Raw genomic sequence first — 22,382 nt, forward strand, 5'->3', positions numbered from 1 at the left:
ATAACTACCATTATTTAAATTATCTACACTTCGAGTTGACTTCAATTTCAAAACAAAAAATAAGAAGATTGGGAATTGCTTTGGCACAAATATGCAAGTATAAACCTTAATTGCAGAGAGAATATGCTTAGAAATGCATCAAATCACTTATCCTTTACACAAGAAAGGTTTTCACATCAGTGAAGTTACCCTTTAAACTTCACTTAAGTTGCCCTTTAAGCTCGGTTACTTTTCATTAAACAAATGTTTTACAATTCTTAAATTTCAGTTTATAATAATGTCATTTTATTTACCCTTTACTAAAAACTTGTTCACTTGCTTTTGGGGTTAAGTTGCGATTATACCTTGCTTAAGGGGTGACGTTCCCCTTTAAGTCTTGTGACATGTAACAACGGCACATTAAATTTATCCCCAAACATGTGGACTAAGCACAGTATGCAAGTTTAATAGACCTGAGTCCTTAGCTGCAATTTCCAAGTCGAACCACTTCTTACACCACCTTAACCTTACGGTTGTGGTAGAGCACTTCTTGGCTTTGGCATGAAAAGTTGTGCTTTCAACACAGTCTAATCACTGTTGCTTGCAGTCAGCATAGCGACTGCAAGCAACGATGCAAGCAACGATGTATGCAGATGACACTGTAGTATCATCTGCATACATCATTAATTTTGCATCTTTTAGTACAAGAGGTAAATCATTTGTAAAAATTGAGTACATAAGTGGACCTAGGCAACTTCCTTGAGGAATTCCACACTCTATAGATACACTATCTGAGTAATCGCCATTAAAGAAGACTCTCTGTGATCTATGCATCAAATAACTTTCCATCCAGGCCATTGCAGATAAGACTCCAGCTTTTCAAGAAGGAGCTTGTGGTCAATTACATCAAATGCTGCTGTAAAATCTAATAGTGCTGCACTACAGATCATTTTGCTGTCCAAATCTTTGTACCAGTCATCTGTCATTTGAGCTAGAGCTGTACATGTAGAATGTCACTTTCTATAGGCATGCTGAAAATCTATTATCAGATTATTTGCTGAGAAGTATTCTTGTATTTGATCAAAAATTGCCTTCTCAAAGATCTTACTTAAAGTTGATAGCAAGCTTATGGGGCGGCTGTTATGGCAACTAAATGATGTTTTCTTATTTTTCGGCAAAAGTAAGACTTTTGCTTCCTTCCAAGCTTGTGGAAAGATCGATTGTTTCAGGCTGGTATTCATTATGTAACAGATAGGGTGTGCAATGTGATTAACAGCTATTCGAATCAGTTTATCATCTATATTATCAATTCCTGGTTGTTTGTCATTACATGTTAAATTGATTATTTTTCAACTGTTTCTGTTTTTAGTTCATTAAACTCAAAATGACATGGTTTATCGCTCATATAATTTTTATGGTAAAAATGGATAAACTATTATCTGTCCCATGTGATAATTCTTTCCTTAATTCATATACCTTGCTTCTAAAATAGTCATTCAAATAATTTGCAATTTCTTCGGGTTTAGTAATAAAGGTACCTCCGCAATCAATATAGGTGGGTTGTAAAGATGAGTTTCATCCCATTATACTGTTCAGTGTACTCCAAAGCTTTTTCCCATCATTCCTTGTTCTGCTTAACTGTAGAGCATACTATTGTTTCTTTTTCTTTTGGTTGAGCGTTGTAACACAATTCCTTAATATATACTATTTCTGTCTGTCAATTATACTACCACTTTTTTGTTCCATTTCCTTTGCCTTACCCCTCAGAGACATGTGGTCCTTTAGCTTCTTGTCAACCCATGGTGCTCTATGAGTTCTCACCGTCAGTTTTCTAACAAGTGCATGCTTGTCCATGATTGGTTGAAACTTTTTAAGAGACTTCTAGTGCTCCATCTGGTTCCTTTTCATCATAAATGGTTGACCAACATATGTTACTGACGTCTTCCAGGAAGGCTTCCTGAGAGAACCTCCTGTATGACCTTTTGTACACAACTTTTGGTTTAGCTTTGGGTACTTTACTTTTCCTAGCAATCGCTACAACATTGTGATCGCTACAACCTATTGGAACTGATACTGCCTTGGTGTAAAAATCATTTTCATTCAAAAAAACATGATCGATACAAGATGATGTGTTGATACCCCTATTAATATTTAATCTAGTTGGTTGTGCTACCATTTGTTTCAAACAACATACTTCGTTATGGTGATCAATTGATATTTTAAGGGACATATGTGTGATAGCCAGTCGATATTTAAATGTCCTGTAAAAACAACTTCCATATTCAATTCGCATACCTTATCCAGATTCTCGCCTACAACATCTAAATAATAACTATTTGAGCTTGGTGGCCTGTAACAGCAGCCCAATAAAATTGATTTAATATGGGGCACGTTAACCTGAAGTCACAGTACCTCAATTTCCTTACACATAATGTCCTTCCTAACTTTCACTGGAATATGATTTTGAACACAACAGGCTCATAACCTAACATAACAACTCCACCTCCATGCATATTTATGTCCTTTCTGTATAGATTATATCCTGGTATGTTCAGAGCATCATCATCAAATGTCTCATCCAAATGTGTTTCAGAAAGAGCAAGTATATGAATTGTGTTTGAAAATAACAGATCAACAATTTCATTCTATTTGTTCCTCAAGCTACAAATATTCAGATGAGCAATTTTCAAACTTTTCTTTGGAAGTAGAGTAGCAATAGACATGAGATATGAAATGCATTTTCTACCATATCTTTACTGTTATATGTATGTTGTGTGTTTGTGCATATTGTCCTTGTTGTGGGTTCTGAGTTCCTTCTTCCTTAATGCCGTTTGTGAATAATGAGTTTGTCATACCTTAGAAATGCAATGTCCCCTCTTTCTCTGGCAGCTTTCATTTTAGGCAGCACCTCCTTTCTCTTCTGGCGAACTGAATCGGGAGAGTCCTCATTTATAAAAATGTTCGATCCTTTCAGCATTTTTGCTTTGCTCAAAATTGTGTCCCTGTCCTTCATTCTTAAAACCTTCACTATTAGAGGTCGAGGTTGCCGTCTGCCTGGGGTGCCATCTGCTACTGTTGATGCTTTTCCGGCACGCTGAACTCATTCTATCCCAATGATGTGGGGATCCAGGTCCAATTTTTTCTTGAAGAGAGTCAGCACCTTCTCCTCTGACTCTGACCACCTTTCATTCTCAGACTCAGGAATGCCATCAATAATCACATTATGACGCATGGACTGACCATCCAGAACATCTGCTTTGTTATTTATTATAATCATTGATTCAACCAGTTTGTGTATGTCTGCTTCATTTGTTTTACAGTTGGATGACAGACTGGTGCTGGCAGCTTTCAGGTCATCCACCTCCTTTTGCGTGAAATGGAGGCTGATTTTAAATTCCTGCAGCTCTTTCAAAATGGCATCCATTCTTGTTTGTTGTATCCATAAGGCTGCGCACACAAACTTTAAAGTGGTTTTCCTGCTGCTGTAGCAGTTCTTTGTAAAAAAAATTTGTTGATCCAGTTGTTGATGCACCTGTTCCTGTGAGATGTATTAACCATTGTCTTTTTCTTTGTCCTTTCGACCAGCCATCTTGGCAGAGCGGCAGTGTTGCTGTAGGCCTCAACCCCAGCAAGGGGATAAACGTCAGATTCCCTCCGATTTCAGTCACAGTTTCCTTCCGTATGTTGCAAAGAGAACAGTGTAATCACCGTTGCTTGCAGTTGCTAAGCTGACTGCAAGCAACATTGATTAGATTTTCTGGTACTGGGAAGATGGCTGCGCGAACTCACGTTTGCAACGGCTTCACCCAGTACCAACTATGTCCCACCCAGTACCGACTATGAGAGAGCTTGGTTTGCTGCGTCCTGTGGACAGCCCTTTTCGGGGCTGTGCCCGAGAGGAAACACCGAGGTGGTCTTGCGGCGGCCTCGCCTAGCGTCGACTGTGCAGTGGTTTGTCTGCGTCTGTGTTTGTGTCATTGTGTGGAGTGCGGTGGAGGTGTGTCGAAGGTGTCTGGCTGGGAGAGCTAGCGTTGTATCGGCTGAGGGAGCCTGGTTTGCTGCGTTCTGTGGACCCAAGAACCACGGCCTTACCTGGAGCAGCGCCCGAAGAGGAAGCACCGAGGGCGGTCTGATAGGACGCAGAGGCTGGGCAGGCTAACCTAACTGCTAGCCCCTGCAGACGGGCAGTTCCGACAATCATCCTGGCTGGCGTTCATTATCCGGGCAGTGGAATTTTTGGACTGTGTTGCACTGAGTGGACTGTGTTGTTAACTGTTTGTATTTTTTTGTTTTGTTTGTTTGCTGTTCTGTTTGTTTGTTGTTGTTTTTTCTTGTTTTGCTTTGTTTTCTGTTTTTGGTGGTGTTTTTGGAAATTTGGATATGTTTTTAATCTTTTGTGTTGCACTGCTGTGGGCTGGGTGAAAAAAAACTCGTTTCTTTTGTGTACTCAAGTACATGATAGAAATGACAATAAATTGTTCTTGATTCTTGACAATGCGTTATGGGCTTTGCTTATCTGATATGCTGGATCTTCGTCGCGTCGTTACCTGCTGCAGTCTTGTTGTCTGTCCTACCCGTGTTGAGCAGACGAGTTCTCACTAGCTCTATTCATGACAACACAGACACAGGTGGGTTCTTTAAAACGGGCGTTTATTACTTGGGCATGTCTTCTTTTTCTGATACACCAACGTCTTAGTCATGCCGTGAGAACTCGTTGGCTGTTTGTCATGAAAAGAGGTTCTTATGTTCTTGGGAGTCTTTTGAAAGTTTCTTTTGACTGTCTGCTTTGGCTTCACACGTCAATAATTGACCTTTAATATAAGATATGCAGCACTTGAAAAGCTTTTATTCTAAGAAATAGTCTCCGTATGGTTAGTCAGCAATGGCAAGAAAAGCATTTCGCTCTTCGTGGATGTTAGGACCCAAGTGTTGTGTCAGGCTGCCCTTTATGTGCCTGAGCATGTGCCTTACAGTATTTTAACTGTAACAAATTGTCCATCAAATCACATCTGTTACACTCATTCTGTCATCTGAGGTGGTGCCTGAGAAGGCGGAGCCAGTGAAGTGGAGCTAATTGCTGCACTGATTGCAGACAGGCTGCACCTGAGGTCTTCTCCTACTGACTCCTATAAAAGCTCACAAGTCGAGAGAGAGAGAGAGAGAGAGAGAGAAAGAGAGAGAGAGAGAGAGAGAGAGAGAGAGAGAGAGAGAGAGAGAGAGAGAGAGAGAGAGAGAGAGAGAGAGAGAGAGAGAGAGAGAGAGAGAGAGAGAGAGAGAGAGAGAGAGAGAGAGAGAGAGAGAGAGAGAGAGGCCCCCTCACATTTCTGAATGCTGTTTGTTTGATTTTTTGTAAACTTGAACTTTTGCCTGGCACTCATGCTTATTTTCTAGATCCCTTTTTTATATTGGGGTTGGTACCCCCCTTTCACTTTTATTTCTTTATTTGGCTTTGCCAGGTGGGGTGGTGAGCATTGTTTCCATTGTCTGTTTGTGTTTTGTGTATTCATCTTCAGTCATCATAGTTTGCCCTTATCACCACCCTGCCTTAGTTATCCATGAGTTTGCTGTTTGGTTCTTTATTGTTGTTTTTTTTTGTTTTATGGACTGGCCAAGTTGTAATAAAATGGTAATAGTGACTCTGAACCGTTTTCTTTAGTGGCTCTCTTATAGTACGGCTCTTGCAGCACTTTTTTAAAAATCTTTTGGTCTTAGTTGCCGCAGGTTCAGAGTCACTGTTTGTTTTTGTTGGCCATGTCTTCATGTAGTCTGTAGGCTATTTTGTGAGGTGTTTCCCCCCCTCCCCCCTTTAGTGTTTGGGTTAGGCTAAGTAGTAGTTATTTATTTCGCCCTCCATTTAGTCTTTCCTTGTATTATGGAGTTTGATGTAGCTAAATTTGCTGAGGCCCCAACGGTAGCCCAGTTTAACCGCTGCACGCAGGCAGAGCTACTGCTAATTGCTGAACACTATTCAGTTGAGGTTAATAGGAGTGGTGGCAAGGCTGATATTAGCTTAGCCCTTATGTCTGCCTTGTTTGAGAAACAGGTGTTTCCTAGTGAGGAGATGCCCATGTTAACCTCTCCTGATCCAGTTAGTCCAGTTTCTGAGGACAAGCCTAGTGATCAGTCCTTAAGGATTAAAGAGCTTGAGTATGAACTTAAGTTTAAAGAGCTCCAGCTGAAGGAGATGAAACTTAGACAGAGAAATAAACAGTTGGAGCTGGAGTCTAAAGGGAGGTTAGAGAGGCTTGAACTTGACAAAGTCCTGTGCTTGAAGAAGTTGGAGCTTGGAGTTTGTAAGTCAGGGAGAGAAGCTCCAATTCCTGAGTTTGATGTTAGTCGAAATATTCGACTGGTTCCCCCCTTTTCTGAGAAGGAGCTTGACAAGTACTTCCCCCATTTTGAACGTGTAGCAACATCATTAGTTTGGCCTAAGAAATATTGGACTCTGCTGTTGCAGTGTGTGTTGACTGGAAAAGCCCAGCAAGTTTATTCTTCTTTGTCTTCAGAAGACAGTCTGGATTTTGATACTGTTAAGGAAGTGTAACCCACTCTTGGGATGCGCAATGCTTTAGGTTCGAAAGGAGCTAAGGGCAGAGTGTAATAACCACACACACACAAGTTAATCTGAACTGCACCTTTAGTGTGCTGGAAAATACAAATACAATTTACAATTACAATGAAAATAATAGACTGGGCCCTTAAAATAAAGAAATAGTCCTGAAGTGTGATTTTCTACACTTCAATGAGTCAATGACTAGTCAGAGTTAATTGTCAGAGTGCACTCTGGGGTTTTGTTCAAAGGATATCAGTCTCGGTGACTGGCACAACTTGCCACACGGGATGGCAAGTAGAGTTGTCCTGCAGAGGTTCAGATCCGCTTCTTACTGCTTCTCTGGTGGCTCGCCACCTATCAGCTCTCAAATGACTTCTCAGGATTCCGATCATAACAAAAAAACCTGACCTGTACATATAACACAGGTTCAGTTTCTTAAATTTATCTTATCTATGCTGTACAACATTCAACAATCAACATTCAAAATAATACTGAGTGTATTACATTGGTGAAATATATAGATTCTAAAATATATTCTAAATTAATCCCAAATACTGGAATTATTTAGTTCTACAGAATGTATTTAATATACATGAACGATTTATAAAAAATTCACATCAGGATGTATAACATTCACATGCTAACAACACAATGCTACATTAACAGCCTCGTGGCTAGCGTACGGCAATTAGCCGAATAGCTCGATTGTTAAGCTAGCTTACCAAGACACGTGGGATGTGATAACCTCGTTATTTTAAATAAGTTTATTTTTCTTTAACCCATTATTTCTGGCTGGGTTACACCCTCCCCCTCTTAACTAGCATGGGTCCCTTCATGCTCTTTCTTCAAAAGACTGTTTACTCTCAAATGTATCAACTAAAACTTTATCAAATCCCTCTAGGATAGTCTGTGCAAAAGAAATGAGAGGGTTCCCTAGCTGAGGGTAGGTGAACTTTCCTGGGGGTCTTCGCTGACGTTCAGACCTGCGTAGAGTGTCTTTAATTTGCTCATTAACACCACTATCTGTCCCTTCCTCAGCAACAGGGCCTGTGCTTGTAGCCAACTGGTTGTCTTTCTGAGAAACATCTGTCAAATTAGATGAATTTGGCAAAGGATTATGGATTTCTCCTTCTTCAGTTTGAGCACTTTGCAATTCTTGCTCATCTTCTGCAACATTGGTCTGCTCGTGAGAAGAGTTATTGTCAACAGATATTAACTGTTCTTGTTCTCTTCCAGGCAGTTTTTCCTCTCTTTCTGATGAGGACAATTCAGGTGAATTTGTTTTAGCTTTTGTTGTTTGTTGATGTTCAGCTGTTTGATTGTGTGTTTCTAGCTGATCAGTGTCTCTTTGGTTTTCGAAACAAAGGTTTTTTTCAGGTTCGTGTTCCATTTGATATTTTTCCACAGGTTCAGAGTTATCCAGGACAAAATCAGGTAAGTTCTCGATCAGGTCTGTGTTTTCTTCCTCCGCAGGTGACCTTGATACATCAATTTCAGAAGGATCAGGTAAGTTCACTCTTAAAGTTTGTTAGTTCCATTCTTGGTGAAGATTTTGTTTGAGTAGATGTTCCAGTTACTGTAACGTTCTCAGGTTGCATGATACCAGAAGGAACAAGGACTCGTGTCTCTGTCTCAATGATTTCCCTAGGATAAAATGAGGGACTGCCATCCTCTTCCTCATCTGAGTACAGAGGTATCTCCTCTGTTTGGATGGGATTTCGTCTTGTTCTAGGTTTGGTAGCTGGTGCTGGTCTTACAGGTTCTTCCTCTACCTTATGAAGGAACCCACAAGGGAGTAAAAGTCTCGATGCAGGGTGCAAGGAGGCCAATCCTGACCTTCAGAACACACTGTATAGACTGGCAGGTCTCCAGCTCTCTTTTGCACAACATAAACAGTGGATTCCCACCGATCAGCGGGTTTATGCTTGCTGCGGAGACAGAGGTTACGCACCAGGACTCTGTCTCCTGTCTCTAGACTAGACTCTCACCCGCATGTCGAACCTTCGTTTGTTCTTGTCAGCAATTTTTTTTTCGTTTGTTATAGCTAATTGATAGCTTACTGCCAGGTGAGACTTGTAAAATGGTCAGTAATGACCAAGATATCCTTGGTGTTGTGGCTGTCTGGTTCAACAGAAAGTCCATGCAGATGAGTTCCATAGGACTGCTGGTTTGGATACTGACCAGAGGTGCAGCCCTTTCTGGCTGACTTTTCCTTTTAACAGATCTTGCACAGGTTTTGATCTTTGACTCAACATCTGACGACATCTTGGGCCGATAAAACCTGGATCTGACCAATTCAGTGTGCGTTTCATCCCCATATGACCCATCTCATCATGGAGACTGGTGAGTACAGACGCTCTTAACACACTTCGAAGGACAAGTTGATATACTGTTTGATTATCACATTGTCGTTTCCTGTATAACAGACCATCTTTAATTTCAAAGCGAGCGATTTTTCTGAGCATCAGGGAAAGTTCTGGCAACTCTGACCTTGAACTGACATTCACAACCTCCCCTGATTCAAGCAGCTTGATGGCCTTACTGATGATAGGATCTGCCTGCTGTAGCCTGATTAGCTCTGTGTCGCTGTATTTTGGGACTGTAACTAGACCATTAAAGGACCCTTCCTCCTCTTGAAATGCAGCTGGGATAGCATCTGGCTGAATTGCTAGTGACTCAGTGAGGCAAGTAGATAGTAGGGGCTCATTCAGGATCATAGTATGAACCTGACAGGTTGCCTTGACAACCTCCTCAGGTGCCAGGTGATGAGAGGTAAACTCATGGATCTTCAAGCTTTCCTCTTGCGAGCAGCTGTCATTGGTCAACTCTCCATGTGGTCTCCTTGACAGACCATCAGCATCCTGGTTCTGCTTTCCAGCCCGATATTTGATGTCGAATGAGAAGGTGGACAGGGCAGCCAACCAGTGATAGCTGGTAGCATCAAGCTTGGCAGTGGTAAGTATGTACCTGAGTGGATTATTGTCGGTTACCACTGTGAAAGTGTTGCCGTACAAGTAGTCATGAAACTTTTCCGTTATAGCCCATTTCAAGGCTAGAAATTCCAGCTTGTGGGCTGGATACCGAGCCTCACATCTTGACAGACCTCTACTTGCAAAAGCAATAACACGGCTCTTCCCATCCTGCTCCTGGTACAATGCCGCAGCAAGGCCTGTCGTGCTAGCATCCGTATGGAGAGTATAGGGTAACTTAGGGTCTGCAAACCCTAGGACTGGGGATGATGTTAGTTTCCCGATGATCTCATCAAAAGCTTTCTGACAAGCTGGTGTCCATCTTTCTCCAAATGGCTCCTTAGGGTTGAAGTATTTGGCGTCTGTTTTGGTCACTTTGGTCATTTTCCAGGTTGGTGGATAGCCTGCAGTTAGATTTGTTAAGGGTTTCACGATTTTTGAGTAATCTTGCACAAATCTCCTGTAATAACCAGAGAACCCAAGAAAGGATTTTAATTTCTTTAAGGACTGAGGTCTTGGCCAGGTCTTGAGTGCTTCAATCTTTTGAGGATCTGCCTCCACCCCACTCTGAGACACAATGTGTCCGAGGTAACGCACTGATGTCTGAAAGAAGCGACACTTTTCTGGTGATAGTTTCAAACCGTTCTCTCCCAAGCGGTTCAGGACATTTGTCAGTCAGACTTCGTGTTCCTCTAATGTTTTAGAGAAAACAATAAGGTCATCCAGGAAAACAAGCACCTCTCGTAGGTGTATGTCGCCCATGCATTTTCCCATCAAGCGTGGAAAGTGCTTGGTGCGTTTGTTATCCCTTGCGGCATACGATTCCATTCCCAAAAACCTAGTGGACACACAAAAGCTGTCTTTGCCTTGACACTTTCTTGCATATCAATCTGGTAATACCCTGACTTAAGATCCATCACTGAAAACCATTGAGATCCAGTAAGTGCAGAGAATGACTCCTCGAGGTTTGGAAGTGCATAAGCCTCTTTGATTGTTTGCATGTTCAGTTTTCTGTAATCCACGCACAACCGAACATCACCATTCTTCTTTTTGACAATCACGATAAGTGATGAGAATGGGGACTCCGATTCACGGATGATTCCAGCTTCCAGAAGTGTTTGCAGGTGACGCCTCACAGCATCATAATTCTGTGGGTGGATTGGACGTGGTCAATGTTTGAAAGGTGTTGGGTCCTTGAGTTTAATACAATGTTTGTCTTTTGTTGCATGACCAATGTTACGGTCATGATGTGAGAATACGTAAGAGTAGGAATTCAGCTTTTTGGTTATTCGAGCTTTCCACTCTTCAGAAAGTGGGGAATCACCGAAGTCAAACTTGAGATTAGCACTCATGTCACACTGCTGTTGGCTTGTCTGGTTAGCATTTTGTTGTTGACTTGAGCAGCTAGCTGTTTGTGGTTGACATGACTGACTTGCTTCTTGTTGCTGACTGTGAGCAGTGTTCTGGATTTGAATAATTTCTTGAGGAAAACTGAGCTCTGCAATAACACAATTGGTTGGCAGGATAATATCATGACTGGTCTCATTTCTCAATACAACAGGGATCTTATAGGGTGCATATGCTGGGAGAGTGACGAGGCAGCTGTCTGTCAAGATTCCACCTGGTAAGGATGTGATGGTGGGTTGTTCAAGCAATGCCCACTTCTCATTTTTCACACCACTGATGCTGACAAAGCCTTCTAACACAACTTTCTGACCAGCAGGAATGACATCTGGCTCACGGCCTCGCAGTTTGACATAGCCAAGTCGACCTTCACTGTTTTGTTTGTGCCTGAGCTGCAGAGTTCTCAGGACCTGGTGATAGCCACAGTATGGATTAGAATAAAGGGAGCTATCATCACAGAACTGCTCATAGAGTGGATCCAGAGTGTTGGTTCCAATCAACACTGGTACGTTTCAGTTGGAACGGATATCTGACACCACTAGAGCGAGAGCTTCAACCTCAGGCTCAGAAGCGATGAACTCTTTTGGAAAACGCACATTTAAATATACATAGCCACTGTATGGAACTGACTCACCATTTGCTCCTTCGATTTCCAGTAGATCACTCACTGGATGGATGGTCTGATCAGACAGATGCAGGTCGTAGAAGGATTGAGAGACTGTAGTAACCTGTGATCCTGTGTCAAGCAATGAGTTGCAGTCAACTCCATTAACTTTAATATTTGCCGTGCTCTTGCTTCCAACAAGACCTTTAGGTAGTTTTCTGGTTCGTACATTTCTGTGCTCTTTTAGTGATGCTCTCAATTTTGTTTCATGCTCAGGATTGGGACTTTTATTTTCATCCATTTCCATTTGTCCCTCAATTCCTAGTTTAAAGTGAAACTATTTTTGTTTGTGTTGTCTTTTTCCCAAGATTGCTGTTTTTCTTTTAGCTCTTTTCTTTTGGCCTCAACTAATGTGGTATTTGGAGGATTGCTGCAAGTGCTAGAAATATGACCATCTTCGCCGCATCTAAAGCAATACCAGTCTTTGGGTCTTTTAGCTGTAGATACAGGTTTGCTTGGAGTTTGTGTTGCACTAACAAATTCTTCTTTTGGTTTAGTTTTTTTCTTTGCTGCTTTGCTTTTGTCAGGTTTTCCTTCTTTAAGCTATGAGAGAGCTGAAATCTGGGCTTGAAGATCAACTATTTGCTTTTTGGGCTGCCTTATTGCTGAAGGTTCAGCGCTGACTGGGGCAGGTAAGTCATATCCATCATCATCAAGAAAGCCAGCAATGTGTGCCTGAGACTGAGCTTTGGGTTTAGTAAAACCCAACTGTTGTTTCATCCTGTTAGCTTTAGCTGTCTGTTTATCTTCTTCAGTGCGCAAAAGCAGCAAAAGCTCTGAGAAGGTAGGTGGGTGTTCTTTCTTTTGCTCTAGCTGTAGTGTAGTGATCAAGTTGTTGTTCCAGCATCCCCTACAAAACTGCTTCAGGAGCTGCTTATCTGCATCACCTACTGAGATAGCTTTCATCTTTACAGCTTTACTCAAGACTAACTGTAGCCTCTGGAGATAGCTAGATGGCTTCTCACCTGTGTTCTGGTTAATACTGAGGAACTTTGCAAATAACTCATCTCCATCCTCAACTGTGGCATAAGCTGAGTCAAGTAAGTCTAAATAAGCTCTTGGAGTAGAATGTGGACCTAATGACTTAACCACATTGACAGCTGGAGGCAGAAGACTGTCAACTCTTTTCCTCACAAGCTGAGTGGATATAGTGGTATCAGCTAGGTAAAACGCTACACTGCTTCTCCAAGTATCATAATCAACCTCAAAGTTGGGACAAGATATTCGACCTGAAAAGGGTCTCAGCTTTGCTGATGAATGTAACTGTGAGGGGAGATCTGTGCTCTTGACAATGTGCTCCACCACAACACGCTGTACCTCAGGTGGGTTAAGGTGATCTGGTGACAGCTTGAATCCGTGTATTGATTCCTTTGAACCTGGTGCTGCAGCTGCTTTAGGAGCAGGGCTAGGCTCATCTGAGAGAAGATCGAACACAACTAATGGATGCTCTCTCGTGGTTTTAGCAATCGAGGGAGAATTCACAGCCATGTCACTCTGTTGCACAACTGGAGCTGATTTCTGGGTTACTGTGACATCTTTCTCTTCACTCTGTGCTCCCACAAACTCAGTGATTCTGGCTAACTCATCTCGCAAAACTTCCTCAAATGACTTACTGCTACGTTTTGCCACACCTTTAAGATCAGACAAAAATGCGTGTGTAATGCCTGCCCCCTTTTCACATGAATAAAGACTGGAAAGAGCTTCAACATGATGGACAATATCTGCATCTGCATCAGTAAGCCTATCTAAAGGCAACATCCTTTCAAATCCTTTAACAGCAGTGCCAGAAGAAAACTCCACAATAACCTTTTTATGGAGGTTTGAACTGGAATCTGTAACTTTGATTATCCTAGCAATAGACCAATATTACTTCAAGAAATCAAAAAATTCCTCATCTATAGTTGTATGAGACAAACCTGTAATGATTAGGGCATTTGGAACCTTGACATTTTCTGACTCAATTACATCCATCTTGATTTTCTTTTAGTTCACTCAAAATTACCTGTTTCAATACCAATTTAAGATTAAAGGTACAGTAAAAATATACAATTTGCAAAACAAAACACATATAACATGTGCTATGGTACCACACTACTGCACAAAGCTCCTGGCTGGCTCACCAAGTTGGACCCTGTAACCCACGCAATGCTTTAGGTTCGGAAGGAGCTAAGGGCAGAGTGTAATAACCACACACACACACACAAATTAATCTGAACTGCACCTTTAGTGTGCTGGAAAATACAAATACAATTTACAATTACAATGAATATAAAAAACTGGGCCCTTAAAATAAAGAAATAGTCCTGAAGTGTGATTATGTTTTTATCTCCAATTTTTCTTTTTATTCTCTTACCAAGCTCATGCACGTTGCAAAGCAAATATCGCTTGATAAGCTGCTCGCAGCATCCACTCTCTCGTCTCATGTGTCACTGCCCCTCCCTTCTCTATTCACACAGACACTCTCTTTATCCTAGACTCGATCAATCGAGGCAGGTAAGAATGGAGCCGATAGAGGTAACCGATTTTAACGAAGTAATAAATCATAACTATAATATGAAATAAAATAAAACGAACTTAAACAAGTTAATATTTATAACTTATACAGTTTTTAAATAAGTTTCTTTTTCTTTAACCCAGTATTTCTGGCTGGGTTACAAAAGCAGTGTTGAGGGCTTATGAGCTTGTACCAGAGGCCTACCAGCAGAAGTTTAGGCGTTTTAGAAAGCCAGGATGGCCAGACTTATGTGGAGTTTGCGCGTGAGAAGGAGAACCTGTTTGATAGGTGGTGCCTATCCCTTAAAGTTAAAGACTTTCCTAAGCTCAGAGACCTGATTATTTTGGAGGAGTTTAAGAACTACCTCCTTGAGGCCATTGCCACTTATCTAAATGAGCAGAAAGTGCATCAGGTGTCTGCTGCTGCTCTGACAGATGAGTACATCTTGACCCACAAGAATGTTTGCTCTGAGAGGTCCAGCTTGCACCCTGATAGGTCAGCTAAGGACCCATCTAAACCTTCAACCCCCTCACAGAGAGTTAGTCGGCCGGGTTTCCCACAGAAAGGGGCTAACCATAAATGGGCTAACCATAAGAAGTTTGGTCTAAAGGACAAACCCATGTGCTTCTATTGCAAGTAGTGGCTGATTGTTTCCGGCTACAGAGAAAGAACGCCAGGTCTGCCAAACCTGTGGCTCTTGTGAACACTGCTCCTTTGTCCTCTCTGGCTGTGCCCTTGTTACCACCCAAACACAAACTAATCAAGGAGCAGAGACATTTGACCAGGAAACAACACCTAAAGTCAGTCGAACAGACCGAGAAACAGTCTAAAAACACTAAGGAGAGATGGACAGATGGAGATAAAAAAGAGGATGAGGAAGGGTATGTAAAGGAGAGCAGAAGACCTATCCCATTCCAACATCCTGTGGAGGTGGATGTTGTGATTGTCTTAGAAAATGGCCATTGTGAGGCTGAAACACAAAACTGCCTCCAGTTAAACCCAGCTCCAAACGACAATCTACCACCCCCAAAGACGGAGGAGGAAACTCCGCGCTAATGTTGCGGCTGGAGACGTCTCTGTGTCACCCTCAGTCGGCACAGATGTCAACTCTAACCACCAGATGCCCCTGTTGATCAGCGCTCCGTCCCAGGCGTTGGTTATCTCTGCAATTGCAGCAGAGGAGCTGTGTGACCTGAGGAACTACTACAGCAAGCAGCTCCGAAGAATAAACCACATCTCCCACGAGTGCTTGGGGCAGGAGCCTGGGGTGCTGGCGTGTATCATTGAGTTTTTTTTTTTTTTACTTCATCCATTTCCTGCCTCTTCTGTTCCTGGAGTACGTTGCTGGAGATGACGCTGCAGTTCCCTGGGGTCCCTGCACCTGTGGTCAGGTGTCTTAACAGCCTGGCTATCATCTGTGCCTTCCCCTAATATATCTTATGGGGGGTGGCTCAAGGCAAGTGGCTGCTGCTGTGACCATTTCCTGTTCTCTACTGTTGGTCTGCACCTACTCAGCTGTTTGTTGCCCCTGTCTCTCGTTGGCTGTGGTGTTGTTCCCGGTTCCTGGCTCAAGTCGTGGTGCGTGGATCAAGAGGTTCCTGATTCTGGTCCTGATGGGGGTGTTCAAGTTCCCATAGCCTGCCTGGTGGGTGGATCAAGGACCCTCATGCTGCGCCTGGTCGTCAGAAGTTACCCCGTCCTCCAAGTGGGGGTAATCATTAAGGCGGGTTTATTTGTTTGTGGTGCGCTTTGACTTTACATTAAATTGCTGCATTTTTTTGTGTGTATCATTTAATGTCTTATGGGTGGAGGTGTTACGCCCCTGCCCATTCTGTCATCTGAGGTGGTGCCTGAGAAGGGGGAGCCAGTGAAGTGGTGCTAATTGCTGCACTTGTAGTGGTTATAGGGATACATAATTCCCCTTATTGAGCTAGTAGGAACGTTTATTTACAGCTGCTGTTTTGTCGGTTCGTGTTTACAGTGATACACTTCCGCTGCGCGGGTTTTTGTTGTTGTTGTTATGGTGAAGGAATAAATGGTGCACGTTGTGTAGCTGAAAGAGAAAGTTGTCACGACTCCTGCTTGAGCTCCTCTACACTGATGACCCCGACGTTTGTCTCTTGGCAGTTATCAGAGACAATCTTTCAAACGAACATGGTTGACGAAATCAACGCGGTTTCTCTCAAATTGCCAGAGTTCTGGGAGTCATTGGCAACGACATGGTTCGCCCAGGCGGAAGCACAGTTTGCTATCCGCAAAATAACAGATGATGCTACTAAATACTACTACGTGGTATCGGCGCTCGGGTGTTCGACTGCAACTAGATTGGTGAGTCTCCTTACAAATCCTCTGGCGGCAGACAAATACAACGGGCTCAAAGATCACCTCTTGAAGATTTTTGAACTTTCCGACGCCGAGAGGGCCCACATTTCTCTTTTCTCTGCAAGGCTTGGGTGACAGCAAGCCATCCGAGCTCATGGACAAAATGCTGAATCTGCTGGGACCGGCGCACACACCTGATTTCCTCTTCGTCCAAATGTTTCTGCGACAACTGCCTGCTCAGGTGCGGACCGCTTTGGCTAACACCAGCATTACCGATTGCTGCAAGCTAGCTGAAGAAGCTGACAAGTTCTTCCTGGCCAGCCAACAGCAGCACTGCGCGTCCGCGCTCACCCCCGGGACAACCCCATACGCCACCACCTGGTGACGGCTCTGAAGGGCACAGCCCCCAAACAAGCCGTGGACTGGTCTGCAGAGAGGGACAAGGCTTTTAAGGATGTGAAGGCCGCCCTGGCTAATGCGGCGATGCTGGCACACCCTGTGTCTGGAGTGCCCATCGCCATCACGACGGATGCTTCGGACTACACTGTCGGTGTGGTTTACGAGCAGTGGGTGAGCGGAGCATGGCGGCCGCTTGCCTTCTTCAGCCGGCAGTTGAACCTGAGAGAGCGCAAATACAGCACCTTTGATTGTGAGCTGCTTGGCCTTTTCCTCGCTGTTAGGCACTTTCGTTTCCTACTGGAGGGCCGTCAGTTCACGGCTTTCGTCGATCACAAACCGCTGGTGTTTGCGATGGCCAAGGTGGCAGAGCAGTGGTCAGCCTGCCAGCAGCGACAGTTGGCCTACATCTCAGAGTTTACCACCAACGTGAGGCATGTCACTGGGAAGTCCAACCCGGTCGCCGACTGTCTCTCCCGGGCCATCGCTGGTGCCGCCCATTTGGGACTCGACTACAGCCAGATGGCGGCTGACCAGGCCGCCGACCCAGGAGTGCAGGCATGCAGGACCACCGTCACAGGGCTGCAGTTGGAGGATGTGGCTTTTGACGATGCCGGCGCCACGCTCCTGTGCGATGTCTCTACGGGTCAGCCCCGACCCGTCGTTCCGACTGCTTGGAGGCAGTGGGTCTTCGACGTAGTCCATGGGCTGTCTCACCCTGGCAGAAAGCCTTCACAGAGGTTGGTGGCGGCAAAGTTTGTCTGGCATGGACTCAAAAAGGATGTGAAGGACTGGGCTGACACCTGTGTGGAGTGCCAACGCTCCAAGGTGCTCCGGCACGTCAAAGCGCCCCTGATACCGTTCACGGTACCCGAGAGGAGGTTCGACCATGTGAATGTGGACCTGGTAGGCCCCCTACCCCACTCCCGTGGTTTCACATACCTGCTCACCATGGTCGACAGGACCATGCGATAGCCAGAGGCTGTCCCGCTTTCGTCCACGACAGTGCCTGAGGTTGCCCGAGCGTTCATCGGAACCTGGGTCGTCCGCTTTGGCACCCCATCTGACCTCTCCTCGGACAGAGGGCCGCAATTCACGTCAGCGCTCAGGGAGGAGATCGCCGCGGGTTTAGAGTTGAGGCTCCATTGCACCACAGCGTATCACCCTCAAGCTAATGGATTGGTCGAGAGGTTCCATCGCTCGATGAAGGCCGCATTGCGGGCTACTCAAGGACGACCGCTGGGTCGACAAACTGCCTTGGGTCATGCTTGGGCTCAGGACAGCCCCCAAGGAGGACCTCCTGTCCTCATCTGCCGAACTGGTCTACGGACAGCCACTTCGGGTTCCGGGGGATTTCCTTCCCACCGCCACAGCTCCCTGGTCCGCCAGCTGCCAAAGGACTGCGCTGCAGGAGGAAGCCAGGGCTTTTGCACCGGTCCCCACTTCTCAGCATGGCGGCTCTCAGTCCTATGTCCCCACGGAGCTGTGGTCAGCGGAATATGTTTTCATCCGTCACGACGCGCACCGCGGTCCCCTGCAGCCACCCTACGACGGCCCATTTCGGGTACGGGACACAGGAGATAAGCACTTTGTGGTGGAGGTTGGCAGCAGGCTTGAGCGGGTTTCTGTGGACCGCCTCAAGCCTGCTCACCTGGACTTAGACCGCCCTGTTGGTCTGGCCCTGCCCCCACGGCGGGGGCGCCCCCCGGCCCTGCCCCCCGCCCCCGGCGAGCCGCCCCCTGCTTCCCCAGCCCCTCCCTTTCCCCGGTCCAGCTGTGAGGACTCTGCTGCTTTGCCTGCGGTTAACCAGCCTCCAGCTCCTGTTCAGCGGAGCCGTTGGGGCAGAGAGATCCGCCCCCCTCGCCACACTGACTTTTCGTATTAAGGCGAATTCTGGGGGGACGTGTGTAGTGGTTATGGGGATACATAAGTCCCCTTATTGAGCTAGTAGAAACGTTAGTTTACAGCTGCTGTTTTCTCGGTTCGTGTTTATCGTGACACACTTCCGCTGCGCGGGTTTTTGTTGTTGTTATGGTGAAGGAATAAATGGTGCACGTTGTGTAGCCGAAAGAGAAAGTTGTCACGACTCCTGATTGAGCCCCTCTACACACTGATTGCAAACGGGCTGCACCTGAGGCCTTCCCCTACTGACTCCTATAAAAGCTCACAAGTCCATGGACAGAGAGAGGCTCCCTCACATTTCTAAATTGTTTTATTTTTGTAAATGTCTTGGTTAACTTTTGCCTGGCACTCGTGCTTATGTTCTAGATCCCTTTTTTACTTGGGGTTAGTACCCCCCTTTCATTTTCATTTCTTTATTTGACTTTGCCAGGCGGGGCGAAGAATATTGTTTCCCTCGTCTGTTTGTGTTTTGTGTATTCATCTTCAGTCATCATAGTTTACCCTTATCACTGCCCTGCCTTAGTTATCCATGAGTTTGCTGTTTGGTTTTTTGTTTTGGGTTTTTTTTATGCACTGGCCAAGTTGTAATAAAATGGTAATAGTGACTGAGCCGTTTTCTTTAGTGGCTTTCTTATGGTACGGCTCTTGCAGCATTTTTTAAAAAAATCGTTTGGTCTTAGTTCAGCCGTAACACATCAGATTTAAGCTTTAACCTTACATCAAATAAATTATTTATTTATTGTATGAAATTATGGAATCAATTATGAATAATGAACATGGAGCATTTATGCAACAGCACTTACATTCCAGGTCCTTTCTGTGTGGAGTTCGCATGTTCTCCCCGTGTCTGCATGGGTTTTCTCCGGGTGTTCCGGTTTCCCCCACCACCAAAAAGACATGCATGTTAGGGTTAATACTCCTGTCTGTGCCCCTGACCGAGGCATGGCAAGACGAACTGGAGTTGGTCCCTGGGTGCTGCGCGGCAGCTGCCCACTGCTCCTAGCTAGGATGGGTTAAATGCAGAGGAAGAATTTCCCCACGGGGATCAATAAGTAAAATAAAAAAACAAGACATACAGTTTCTTTCACTCACCTGCTGCAAAAGCAGCTGTACTTTCATCCGGAATGCCTTAATAGGGAGGAACATTTCCCAGATTAGTTTCCCCTTGCCTTGTAGCTGCAGATTGAGACCACTGAGACATTCTGTCACATCAGTTAGAAAGGCAATGTATTTCCACTCTGGGTCTGTCAGCTCCATCACAGTTCTGCCTTTTTCAAAAAAAAATAAATTTATTTCTGATTTTTCCCTTTTTTCTCCCAATTTAGTGGCCAATCGATCCCTATTTTAATTCAAACACCCACCCTCGTACTGCATGCGTTCGCCAACTGCATCTCTCCGGCCGGCAGTCTCGAAGGAGACGCCTCGCCACTTTCGTGACAAGGCGACTCCAGGCCGAACCACTGTTTTTTCCGACACACACAGAGATGCATTCATGTGACAAACACAAGCCGACTCCGCCCCCCTCCCGAAGACAGCGTTGCCAAGGATTGCTGCTTCATCGAGTCCGGCCATAGTCGGATCTGACGAGACCGGGGCGCGAACCCCAGTCCCCAGTGGGCAACTGCATCAACACAAAGCTGATGCTTAGACCGCTACACCACCGCGGACATACAGTTCTGCCTTTTGACTGAAGAAACACGTCGACCTCAGCAAGCAGCTGACAGAAGCGACTGAGCCATTGGATTTCCGTGTGGTGCAGTACATCTCCGGAATCGCATTCTAACTCACAGAGAAATTCTTGGAACTGCTTATGGTTGAGTCCGTTCGCCCGGATGAAGTTCACACATGACCCCCCAACCCCCCACCCTCTAACCCTCTGACAGGAAAGCGCAAGGCGCAAAACGTGTGCTCGCCACAGCCCGAGCACACGTTTTGCGCCTTGCGCTTTAATTCCTTAAAATAGGGCCTAATAAGAACAACTGTACAGCCCTTGTTATCTAACCAGGTTTCAGTTAAAGACATAAAATCAAGTTGATATGTGGTAATAAAATCATTACTAAAAATTATTTTATTGTTTGCCAAAGATCTAACAATGAGCAAGGCTTGATTGAGCCATGACAGGGTCCGAAACAGCCACTAGTCAAAATAGGGACGGGGATGTTTTAGGTACTGATGCAGAATCTCTTAGTAGTGAGGGGTGGGGGGTGAGATATACACTGGGTACCACCTTGATATGAGAAGTGACAAGGTAAATATTTGAGGGCCAAGTGTTGCGTTTCACCCTTGGGAAACTGAGAAAATCACCCAAACTATGAGTTGCCTTGAGACTCACATTTACACCACCTCAAATGTATCATAGCTTGACTATATTAACTCCCTGCACACCTGTCACAACCGGCAATAACAATAACACTAATACTACTGCTACTACTACTTATAGAATCATCATCAGTATAGAATGTATTCGACCAACCCCAGGATGTCTGTCTGTCTGTCTGTCTGTCTGTCTGTCTGTGTGTGTAGCTATTTCTCTCTCTCACGCTGCACTGAGAGACGTCACAAAAAGGTAGCGACTAATAAAACAATGAACCACTATCTGACAGAATAGTATTATGTATCCATGTCTTTGTGATCCCAAGGTTGTCTTGCCATTGGTGGACCAGTACTTTAAGAACCACCGACTGTACTTCCTGTCAACAGCCATCCGTCCAATCAGCAGCGGTGGCCATGCTTCCAACAAGGAAAAGGAGATGGTGACCAGGTGAGGCGTTTGTTAGATGGTTATTATAGTATTTAAATATTATTTATACAGTAGTTTTGATTTGAAGGAATGCGTTAAGTATACTGTGGCAAACTTCTGTTTGATTTTCTAAGTTTTGGGGTAACATATATAAACAGGAAGTAGTAAACATATTAACATTGTACGTTACTCAACATTCCATTTTTTTGTGTCTCAAACCATGTCTTCTTTCTTTATTGGAAAAGTTGTTCTTTTTCATGAACCTTTATGAAGCTGTTCAAGGCTTTACAGTTTATATAGTCTTAAATTGAGTGGTATTCCCTTTTAATCTATAATTGTTTTTTTTCATATTTTCATCGCTTGATTTACCACTGATAACCAAATGTCTGCTATGAACGCATGCATAAGGAATTTGTCTAGGTGTTTTCACTGCTTGTAGGGATAGACTACATGATCCACAAACACGCAAATGTTATCTAAAGGATCATGTGGGGGAAAACCGAATACTTTTGGAGATATAAACTGGTAACTTGTTATTTTATATTAAAAATGCCATATTTGACATCTCATAGCAACAACATTCAGCGTAGTTGCTCTATATGCTGTTTACACTGCTGCCCGCAGGGTCCAGCACACCAGGCCCGCTAGGTACTCACATGGAGCGGTGGGCGCACAGGGAGTATGTTGAACCTGTCACAGCATCAAAGGAAAAAGAGCAGCTGGCATGTCCAACGTGGAAAAGCGAGTGATAGACTATGAAATACAAAGCTAATGTGATACAGCAGTTAATCACGAGGTTAGCTAATTTGTCTGAGTTCATGTTTCACAGGGACGGCTTTGATGTCTGCACACTTTGAACTGAACCTTTGCTGCTTATACTCCTCTTTCATTCTTTCTTTATCGCTTTATTTCTTTCCTTCTCTTGCTATATTTTTTCTCTTCCTTTCTTTTTTCTTTTT

The 22,382-nt window shown here is 44.3% G+C and overlaps 1 protein-coding gene across 1 annotated transcript in view; it reads left to right on the forward strand.

The window, feature by feature from the left end:
• Window positions 1-22,382, forward strand: part of ryr2a (ryanodine receptor 2a (cardiac)) — a 1,161,183-nt gene that overhangs the window by 465,595 nt on the left and 673,206 nt on the right. The window contains 1 exon segment of the mRNA XM_056296806.1: window positions 21,323-21,444. Within this exon segment, the coding sequence (XP_056152781.1) occupies window positions 21,323-21,444 (122 nt within the window).

This window comes from Lampris incognitus, chromosome 17, assembly GCF_029633865.1.
Source record: "Lampris incognitus isolate fLamInc1 chromosome 17, fLamInc1.hap2, whole genome shotgun sequence".
NCBI lineage: Eukaryota > Metazoa > Chordata > Actinopteri > Lampriformes > Lampridae > Lampris > Lampris incognitus.